The following is a 10612-nucleotide window of genomic DNA, read 5'->3' on the forward strand; positions in this document are numbered from 1 at the left end:
CCATCTTTTGTTCCATGCTTTCATCTTTAGTGTAAACTAAAACATTATACGGAATAACGCCTGAGCAAGGAAGGATCCCTTTATTGGTTCTGATAGGAAGCGAGAAGGCTATCATTCTCCAACAGGTGTGAAGGATAGGGGGTGGCTATGAGGGACTTGTCTACTTCTCCCAATTTCTATACTTGTTGGAGCACAAAGTCTTCCTCCCCGGTGGTGGTGGTGGTGGTGGTGGTGGTGGTGGTGGTGGTGGTGGTGGTGTGCATACTGCTTCCTCTGGTTTTGGTGTCGACGTCTTCCCTCTGGTCCCCTTCCTTTTCCAGCGCTGCGTCGGAAGGCGTCGATCCTCCCCCGGGTTCCTCCGCTCTTGTTCTTGATGGTGGCGGAGGAGAGGGAGAGGAAGAAGCACGCTTTAATCCCCTTGCTTCTCTTATTTCTCTACCTCCTCTTGGTGCACCAAGCCCCGCACCGGAACCTGTGAGTATTCTCCACCTCTTTAATTTCCTCTCCCCTCTCTATTATGGGTACGTATTGGTTGCGTCACCTTAGTAACAATTTTTTTCAATCTATTTTTTGTGCTGTTTCTTGCTTGCATGGAAATATGAATGCTGACTACCATCTTCACCGCTCTTTAGAAATTGCTCGGATTAGGAGAAAAGTTCTACTTGGATGGATGAATTTGCGATATCATATGTTCATGCATGTTGGCATGTATGCAGGTGTGTGTGTGTGTGTGTGTGTATTTATGAATCTATGCACAACTAATTTTTTTCCCCCTTTTTCCTGAGAGGAAGGATATAAGAGTTATTTAGCCCTTAATCAATATAAGCTGCAAGGATTAGGCACGCTTGTTTGATGCATAAGTAGATCAAGGATTGACACAACCACTATTATCTTTTATTAATGAACTTTTTTATATTATCTTCATGGATTTAGAGATGGACAACAAGAACCCCCGCCGAAGAACGTTTGGTAATAATAGTAGTAGAGAGTTTTAGACTCAGATTATGGAGAGGAAGGGGTCGCATTTGTTCAATATGGCATCAAATTAAACTATCCAAATCAGGCTACCTTAGTTCCAATTTTTCAGTGGATAATAATATCGCAAATTTGGGGCAAAAATTTAGCACGGCATTGTCCTTTCGACTTTTCTGTTATCCGATTGCCAGGACTTAGAATAGAACGTCGCCTTCATCATAGACTGGGCCCGGAGCACTGCGTTGTATGGCCGCACGTTGATTGGGATGAGGCCCAACTTTGGACCCAAGAATCGGACTCGCAGGTGAATCGTGGCCGTCGTTTCCAACAACTGCGTGCAGTCTTGGTCAAGTTGTATGCAGGGTTAAAGCGGACCGCAAGAACTGGTTCAAACCGTCAGCGTTGGCCCACTAATTGTCTTGGTTCAATTATTGGATGGATTCTGTCCCGGTGCACAGCTTGGACATGACACTATTTTGTGATTCCAATGGGCCATGGCGGCATTGCGTATTCTGATGCACGATATGCGATCGCCAGGCAGCCCTTGATGAATCAACAGCACGGTTTGCCATCGGACTTGTTCGATTTTGAGAAAAGGAGAGAGAAAACTAGGATCAATAAAAAAAATAAAAACATACTTTATATTTGATTGGAATTTTTTTAAAAATAATAAATTTGTATATTTTATGAGAAAAAAATTACGTTTACATGCGTCTAAAAATGAAGATAATTTTTTTTAAAATATATTTTTAAGCTTTTAGATAGAATATGGTAAAATATTTTTTTATTTAAAATATAACAAATATTTTATATAACAATATAGGTACTCAACCAAATAGAAGTTTTTTTGAAATGTACTTTTCTTTATCAACTAAATACTTAAAAATTAGTTTATTATATATAAAAAAACTTTTAGAGCTAGAAATAAAGGATGAACACCAGAAAGATGGGGACCGCGTTTGATGTAAAGTAATAGTAAATGGCTGTCTCTGAAAAACAAGAACATGCGATTCCTATGAGTTCGCGTGCAACGCTAGGTGAGCCTGAAGAAGTCTGACGTGGAATTCTTGTTTCATGTGCATTAAAAACAATATATTTTTTATCTTAGATTAGTCGTTCATTAGGTTCTCCAACCAGGGGAAAATTAAAATTAAAAAGAGACCATTGGCTTTTAGGCATGCATCGATCCCGACACCATTTTGTTAATAATAAAAAAAACAATGTGGCAGTATCCGGATAGGAATGCATTATGCTATGGTGCATTAGGTCCCGCATATATGATTGTGAAGCGTCGTGCGAAGTACGGATATAGAGTTCATGCTTCCACTAGGTATATTATCATGCTACTCTAGAAGTTAGTCCCATTAGCGTACAAATTGTTCATATTTTAACATTAAAAGATGCCACCCCAATTAAAGGACATAAATTTTAGCTTAACCATGAAGGTCGATGGAATAACATGTATGGAGGGTAAGATATTGTGGAAATGGATCGAGAGGGTACAAAAATAAAATAGAAGAGAGATGACAATTTTTATATAGATCTTTGACGGTAAGATCAAGACCTAATACTATAACTTCTTCTGTAAGTTGTATCTAGATCAAGGTTCGTCATCTCGGTATCAGACTTTGTACTAGTACCATTCTATACTGTGTCGATTTGATATGGAAAGGCAGGTCGACTTTCCAACACTTGGTGCACTCCATATCGCATATCCGTTAGGCACCGATATAGTATAATACGGTTAGTATGCACAGATACCAACCGGTATGGCAAACTATATATAATATGGATATTGAGGTAAATATAATTTTTATATAAATTTAAATATTGTAGTTTACCTATCTTTAAAAAATAGAATATATATTTGTAATAACAAATATTTAATTGCACGATAAAATTTTATAAAACTCCTAATTTGTGTAGCTGAAAAAAATATTTTTAGTAAAATTTTGCAAACTAAAGTTGCTCTTGTTATATTTTATCTTTTTTCAAAAAAAAAGGCTTGGCCTTTTTGGCCAAACATACATTTTAAAATTTCAATTATGAAACTTCAAAATATATAAATGTATCAAGAATAAAAATTTTGATTTAAAAATATTAGAAAATAGATGTCCTAAACCTATGCTGCCATATTTTTGAAATGGACGAAACGGTCATCCTCACCCACCATACTACTAATAATATATATAGTATTTAGCAACCTTATATATAAGATAACTCACATAAAAAAACAAATTATTATCGCTTGTCTCTATAATCTCATTCAGAATTATCGTCTAATGTCATATCAAAATCTTGCCAATTAGTTTTATTCCTCTTTATTAAGAGAGATCCATGATTTAAATTCTAGTAGCGGAGGCAACCCCACTATATTTGTTATAAAATGATGCCGCTTTAATATATTGAGAAGAAGAACTTTGTCTCATGTACATGAGGATAGCAAGGTTTTGGTTCAGAGTACATGATTTGGTTGATAAAGAAATAAGGTAATCACCGAGGTGGTAGCATAGTTAGAACGAAGCTTTGTTTCCAATGAAGTGATCCAGGTTCGAAACGTGCAGGCGTCGATTAAATACTTTGCCCGTACTGATGGAGAGGATATGAGAAACTTTCTATCTATATCGAATATTTTCTAGTGGAAGGCGTCGATTAATTCCCCTCGCCCCCCCCCCCCCCCCCCCCAAAAAAAAAAAAAAAGAAAAAAAAAAGAGAAGGAGAAGAAAGGAAACAAGGTTGAGTAGTGGAGCTACATAGGAAAGTATAAAAGGACGAGGCTGTGTGGCAGGACAAAGCTATTGCTGTCTCTTAAGAAAAATGGATAACGATGCCAATAATCCAACCTCCAAATTATACCCGGAAGACGGCAATTATAGCATCCCCCGAGATTCACGCGTGCTGTCCGGTCGAAGCTCCAGACCTGGTCGTGAAATGAATAAACGCAGTGGGTGTAAAGTTTGGGAATTTCATGATTGGCCGTACGTGCCTATGTTTCTGCCGATGACTTAGAGACACGTGTGCTCAGGTAATTAGATAAAAAAAATAGTGGACAGAATTTGGCGACTAATGGATGGGATTGTATATTATACGATAAGGCGATGTCACATCCACGGAGAAAGCAGTACCGCACCAACCATCTTGCGTTTCTATCAATGACCATGGAAACCACCGTAGCCTCCTTGAAATAGAGACAAAAATTTATGTGGATTGTTGTGATATTTAAAAAAATTACTTATTTTAAAACTTGAAATTTATTTTTAAATTTATTTGATTATTGTAACTCTTGACTTGCAGAAGCACCATAACATGATTGAATGTTTTTTCGCAACAATGACAAGCTAATATGCACCCTTTTTTTTCCCTTTATTTTAGAAATAGAAAAAAAGCAAGAAAAATATAAACTCTATTCAACAAAAAAGAAAAAATCATATACATCTTTTATAGGTTATCGATATGATACGTTTATTATATAATTTCAATCCTGCAGACAACAATTTAGGAGTATCGCATGAGATTAGAATTAACAGTGTCTTCTCTCATATAAATCCAAAAAATTGCCATAGATATTTATTTCCAATATTATTGTTATGTAAGTTATATTCATAGTATAAATATCTCTGGATGTATTAATTTGGAGAAAAAAATTAGAAATAACAAATATGAGATAACAAAAGATTGTTAGGCTACCTACATATTTTTTGGGTTATTTACATATTTAATTTCCAGCTTGCGCTTTCTGAGCCACCTTTTAGACCCTTCTTTTGCTCCAAAACAGGTGACCTAGCAGTAAATCCTCACCGAACTGAATTTAATGAGGACGAAGCACCTATCCATACTATACCTTCTAGATTGTACTAGGATACCGGTTAAAGGACGGATAATATAAAATTATCCAGATAATCCGGCAGAGATCATTTAAAAATTGATAAATAAAGTTCGGTCTTGGATGAGAATGGTATTCAATCAAATTAAAATTATTTTATAGTAAAATGAAAAAATTTGAACCATCCAAAGCTCTTTCTCTCCCTGTCTGTTTTTCCGTTTATTCCAAAATTTTATAGGACGGCGAACAAAATTTTTTGTGAGAGAGTAAATATCAAAGACAAAAGTTATTCAAGATAATTGACTACCCGATATCCATACAGGCCCTTGGTGATATATATAAGAAGAGACTAGGCTGGTCTGCCAAGCTTTGGTTGTCGCTATGAGAAATCTTTCTTCTCATCCTCCTCCTCCGCCTCCATCATGTTTCTATGGGTACAGCACAAAGTCTATGGTGTCGTGTACATTAGTTTCTTTGGTGTTGGTTTCTCTGGGGGTGTTTGCCTTGGATTCTAGGGGTTATGGCTCTTGGCTCTCCTCTTATGCTCCTTCCTTGACTGTGGAGGCAAGGGGAAGTGGGGGTGTTCTCTTGGCTTCTTCCACCTCTTTTGGAAGTGGTTCTAATATAAGTGATGAAGGGCTTGTCGAATTCCAGAAGGAAGTTAATACTTCTGATCACGGTTCTTATTTTTCTCTTCCTCCCATCGGTGCGCCGAGCCCAGCGCCGGAGCCGGTAAGTCTTCTTCATCCTTTCTCGGCTGGCCTCTTCTTTCTCTCTGTATCTCTGTATCCTCTTACTTCATGATTTTTTTTTTCTTTGCTGTTCTACAATATTATTATTTCTCCTTTTCTTCTCCCCTCGGTCCCTATTTTTCTTTGCATGACATCTGCGTCCGGTGACGTCAAAAAGACATCTGTATCTGGACTGCCTCCTCTTCACCACTCTGATTTTTCTAAAAAAAAGATTGACATGTTCTCTGATAAACGGCAAAGCCCTCAATGAAGAATCAATCAACTGGGAATCTGAATTTATGTCATGGTTGGATTTATTGGAATAAATTTTAATACTTATAATAGAGAACGGTTCGGAGGGGTGCCCAAAAAAAAAAAAAATCTAATTTTTTCGGGGAAGCACCAAAGAATTATATATATAATGACATATCTTGCGAATTTATGTGATGCATGCGTTTACAAATGCATGTATCTATGGTTATACCTTCAATTTTTTTTAGAGGAAAGATAGGATGATTTCTGAACCGTTGGATCTAGACATCCCTATTTCTTTGTCCCCCCTTTCGGCCAGGGAGCCCATATAGACATCGAGTAAATTGTTATGGTGCCTTTCTGCGACTATCGATCTCTTTTCCATGCATCTTTGCCAAAAAGAAAAGTGAAATCTCTTTCGCCTGCACCGTCCGAGCGAACATAAGAATGGCTGAAGATGCTACTGATGATTTTGATTTCATCAGCACTCATGGAGTAGGGACCACCACACCAGTCGCATGTATGCTTGCTTCCAGGTATGGTAGATACAGAAGACCCGGGACCAAATCTGGTCTCCTCTGCCTAGGCCCGGCCAGGTGAAATTGGATGTTTGGAACCCAGTGTGATGTCCTATCTTCCTATGAAATTTGTGTCTCGCCTTCTGTTTGCAGAATTGCTCACGTAATTAAGACTGTGGACTTGCTATCTGGGGAGGCTGCATCATTAGCATGGTCTTTTACAATCTCTCCAAACCCCTCAATTTCGATGAAGTCCTAGATCTTTTAGCACAACATGAAGTGGCAATTCCAAACCCCATAATTCTGATGAAGGCAATATTCTGTTCTAGGTCTCTGGTAGAAGCTTGAAGAGACTTCTTTACGCCAACGGCTAGCTGACATCTTTTGACTCAATTAGACTGGGACCGAGTTTAAACTGGGACTTGCAGTCTTATGCTTGGAACCATCTGTCTGATTTGGGTCTTGTGTAATGTCGAATTGAACCAAATCCCATCACATTGGAGACTGATATGCATCTGGTTCTGAAGAGTTTCTGGATGATTGGAGTTGCAATTAAGTAGATGAATGCTATCACCTCATGTTTGTTTACCACCTTACCCTTTTCAGATTTGCGAGCTTATTTTTCGCTACATTGGTATCTTTGTCGCCAAAACCATCCCATCCAATCATTAAGGCCTTGAAAGGGACTGATGCCTGGTGCATCCTGTTTAATTTGGGTCCAACAGCAGCGCTCTAACGATGAGGACATTTGATATTGAGTTTATACTAACATTTTAGCGCAAGATTCCTACTTAATTGAATACATTTATACCATACAACCGTGCAATTGATGTGTCGTCTAAGAAGTAATTGTTAAAGTAGCTGTTGCTCTGTGCTTTCCTTGTTTGCGTCCTTAACGAGTTGATTAGTCGCACGCGTTTGGAAACGGTTATGTAAATGTAATTAATTTAGCTTAAAGATGCACTAAATGAGTCTGGACAGGAACAAAGGTCAAAGGTAGATGTCCTAACCACGTCAGCTTTCTTTATACATTGTCTCAGCCCATGGGCAACCAATTTGTTCCGTGACAATTATATCTTACATGACCATGAGGTCCAACTCATGTTTTCTTGCACTCAGTCTTAGATTAAACTCATTTTACAGGACTAAAACTTCGTGGCCCTCCATATCCGTCATCCATGCTTTCAGTTTATCTTCTCCCTTGTATGAAAGAGAAGTTCGTTGCTTTATCTTTCTACTTTTTTCTCCTTATCCCCCCCCCTCCAAAAAAAAAAAAAAAAAAAATCATTCTACGTTCTTCTTGTAATCATTTATTTACTCTTGCAAGTTGTGATAGATAAAATGTTCATACAGTCAGAATGTTTGGATGGAATGAGTAGTACGTTGACCACAGTGAGTTAATGCGGTTAACCTGATAGGCAGCACCAGCCAGTGAGGAGTCTAATATAAGCAATACTAGAAGAAAAAGGAGAAAAGATACAAAGCTAGAGAGGCTTGAACTTGGTCTCGCTAGAGCTCGAGCTGCGATCAGAGAAGCTGTTCAGAATTCAAACCGTCCAGCATTAGCGGACAAAGATTATGTCCCAAAAGGCCCAGCATACCGGAACTCCTATGCGTTTCATAGGTAATAATAGATGGATGTCCTTTCGTGAATCCTCAGAACTTTCATCAACTTAACCACTGGCTTTCTAGATAAAGAAATATAATAGAATAATGCAATCTTTATAAAGTGGCCTTCATAAGTTTTTCCCCACCAATTCCTTATCCTTGGAGAAATTGCAGGAGTTATTTGGAAATGGAGAAGCTGCTCAAGGTGTATGTTTATGAAGAAGGTGAGCCACCAATATTCCACGACGGCCCCTGCTTGAGTATTTATTCTACAGAGGGATTGTTTATAAACGACATGGATATGGAAAACAGGCTGAGAACCAGAGATCCTGACCGAGCTCACGTGTTCTTCCTTCCGTTCAGCGTCGTGAGGATGGTTCAGCACATTTACCAGCGTGATCGCCGTGATATGAGTCCCTTGAGACGAACAGTCCTGGCTTATATCAACGACATTTCTGGAAAATACCCATACTGGAACAGAAGTCTTGGCGCAGATCATTTCATGCTTTCCTGCCATGACTGGGTAAGATAATACCTGGTGATGCACTTTTTCCTCTTTCTTGTGTATGATCAGGTGCATCTGTTATTGATCTCCTCTGAACGTATGCAAGCATGCGCATTTTTCATTCATGTTCTTGAGCCAAACTAATGTAGTAGGAGATTGTTCGACTCTATTATCAATCTGATGGAGCTTTCGAATTCTTGGTAATCGCTGCGTTTTCACTTATTGCAGGGGCCTTACGCTTCTGGTGGCCATTCTCATCTATTTTTCAACTCCATTCGCGTCCTATGCAATGCAAACATGTCGGAGGGGTTCAACCCCTTGAAAGATGTTTCGCTTCCGGAGATGAACATGAGATCTGCTGTCGTTGATGTTGGAGGACCATCTGCTTCAGGTCGTCCTATCCTCGCATTCTTTGCCGGAGGCAATCATGGGCCTGTTCGGCCTGTGCTTCTGAAGCACTGGAAGGACAAGGACAAGGACATGCAAGTCCATGAGTATCTGCCCAAAGGGGTATCCTACGTTGACTTGATGAGAAAGAGCAAGTTTTGCCTTTGCCCAAGTGGATATGAAGTGGCAAGCCCAAGAATCATGGAGGCAATCTATCTCGAGTGCGTGCCTGTCACGATTAATGACCATTATGTGCTCCCTCTTAGTGATGTTCTAAATTGGAAGGCCTTTTCGGTCCAGGTCTCGGTCGAGGACATCCCCAACCTTAAGAACATTCTGATGAGCATATCACCAAGGCAGTATATAAGAATGCAGAGGAGAGTGAAGATAGTGCAGAGGCATTTCATGTTGAATGGCCCTCCAAAGAGGTTTGACTTGTATCATATGCTCCTTCACTCGATATGGCTCAGAAGACTAAATGTTCGCATTCATCCCCAGGATTGATTCATGCGGAAGCCCAAGCTTCCTATAATTTGGAATATCGGCGCATTCATTGGAAAAGCTTCATAGATGAAAATTCAAAAGAAAATGAACTGATCGCTGTTTTGTTAAATATACTATAGTCGCTCAAATTTGCTGATTTTTTTTGTTGTACTATTGTGTAGATTCTTATCACGGTTCAGTGAATGCTATTCTTTGCAGCTGATGAGTGTTCAATAGGTATCTTGGATATAGATGTTGCAACAGGTGGTTTTGGTTATCTGGTGCTTGTTTTTACTACTGGTTTCTGAAACCCATCATTTTATTTACGAGAAGTACTAGGACCTCTTTGAAAACATGTCTGAAGTTGATAGGATGGCCTCCTCATCTTCAGGTCTTTCAGACAATTTGGAGACGCAAGAAATCCTACCATCTCTGAGGAAAGCTTGGGATCAACTCCTGATGGCATGTCGCTGGCAAATGCCACACGAACCACCACACTCCTTCACAGAACTCTTGCAAATGTCCCAGTTATGGGGAAATTTATGCGCAATCAAAGTGTTGGACAACCATAGAATCCTCCCGAGTTCCTCGACTCCCTTGCTGCCGATACGTCCTCAACGGCTTAATCGCAGTCTATTTCAGACCTCCCTGGTCCTCTATCTACGCTCTTTGTAACCATCGCCATATTCGTATTTATGAAGTTCTTCCGCCTGGTATACCAAACCGAGCTGCGTGACATTTTCCAATGTATCATGTACGCTAATGTACTAACGCAGTTTTATGGGCTTGAGGCCGGCACGAAGAGGCCAGGCGCAAGCCAAACAAATGGTTGCAGCCCATTTTTCTTTCGGCCTAGTGGGTCAGCCTGAGGAGGCCAGGCCCAATTAGCATTGAGCGAGCTCTGTTGGTTGCGATGGAGGGAGGAGAACATTTTCGATCGGAGTCTTGTTCCTCCTCCGATATTGCTGGACTCCGGGAGTCCTAAGGCAATTCCAACTGGGGGACTTTCTCTATTTAAAGCTCCTTCCTCCTCCTTCGATTTCTACCACTGGAATTGTCGAGAATCGCCGCTAATTCTAAGTTTTCTTCTCTTAGTCTCCTCCTTATTTTCTCGTCGGAAATCTTACTAAAAGTTTTGCCAGAGTTTCTCGCCTTCTTCTCCTTTTTTTTTTTTTTTTTTTTGGGTATTTTAACTTTTTTTTTTTTTCTGAATAGTAAGAGCTTCCGGAATAGATGGTACTAATTCTTGTGGATTTTACCGTAAAGGGCGTACACTCTCGTTATTGCATGAATTTCACCAAAACTAATCGTGGCACGCCTGCATGCGACC

At 39.5% G+C, this 10612-nt stretch overlaps 1 protein-coding gene and 1 long non-coding RNA gene across 2 annotated transcripts; both read left to right on the plus strand.

Annotated features, from left to right (window-relative positions):
* The first annotated feature begins 382 nt into the window (after nt 1-382).
* Nucleotides 383-2048, plus strand: LOC120105141. The gene is made up of 2 exons (XR_005507519.1): nt 383-474; nt 633-2048. It is a non-coding gene; the product is annotated as an uncharacterized LOC120105141 (long non-coding RNA).
* A 3057-nt stretch (nt 2049-5105) lies between these two features.
* Nucleotides 5106-9516, plus strand: LOC103712036 (probable glycosyltransferase At5g03795). The gene is made up of 4 exons (XM_008798411.3): nt 5106-5530; nt 7718-7923; nt 8082-8430; nt 8641-9516. The coding sequence occupies exons 1-4, from the start codon at nt 5180-5182 to the stop codon at nt 9301-9303; spliced, it is 1569 nt and encodes a 522-aa protein (XP_008796633.3). The 5' UTR covers nt 5106-5179; the 3' UTR covers nt 9304-9516.
* The last annotated feature ends 1096 nt before the right edge of the window (nt 9517-10612 follow it).

Source organism: Phoenix dactylifera, unplaced genomic scaffold, assembly GCF_009389715.1.
Source record: "Phoenix dactylifera cultivar Barhee BC4 unplaced genomic scaffold, palm_55x_up_171113_PBpolish2nd_filt_p 000204F, whole genome shotgun sequence".
In the NCBI taxonomy this organism is placed as follows: domain Eukaryota; kingdom Viridiplantae; phylum Streptophyta; class Magnoliopsida; order Arecales; family Arecaceae; genus Phoenix; species Phoenix dactylifera.

Bases quoted from the DNA above. Each gene is read 5' to 3' on its own strand.
- LOC103712036 (XM_008798411.3), top strand. From the start codon at position 5,180: ATGAGAAATCTTTCTTCTCATCCTCCTCCTCCGCCTCCATCATGTTTC. The intron at 5,531-7,717 runs GTAAGTCTTCTT...TTAACCTGATAG, and splicing joins CGAGCCCAGCGCCGGAGCCG to GCAGCACCAGCCAGTGAGGA. The intron at 7,924-8,081 runs GTAATAATAGAT...GAGAAATTGCAG, and splicing joins AACTCCTATGCGTTTCATAG to GAGTTATTTGGAAATGGAGA.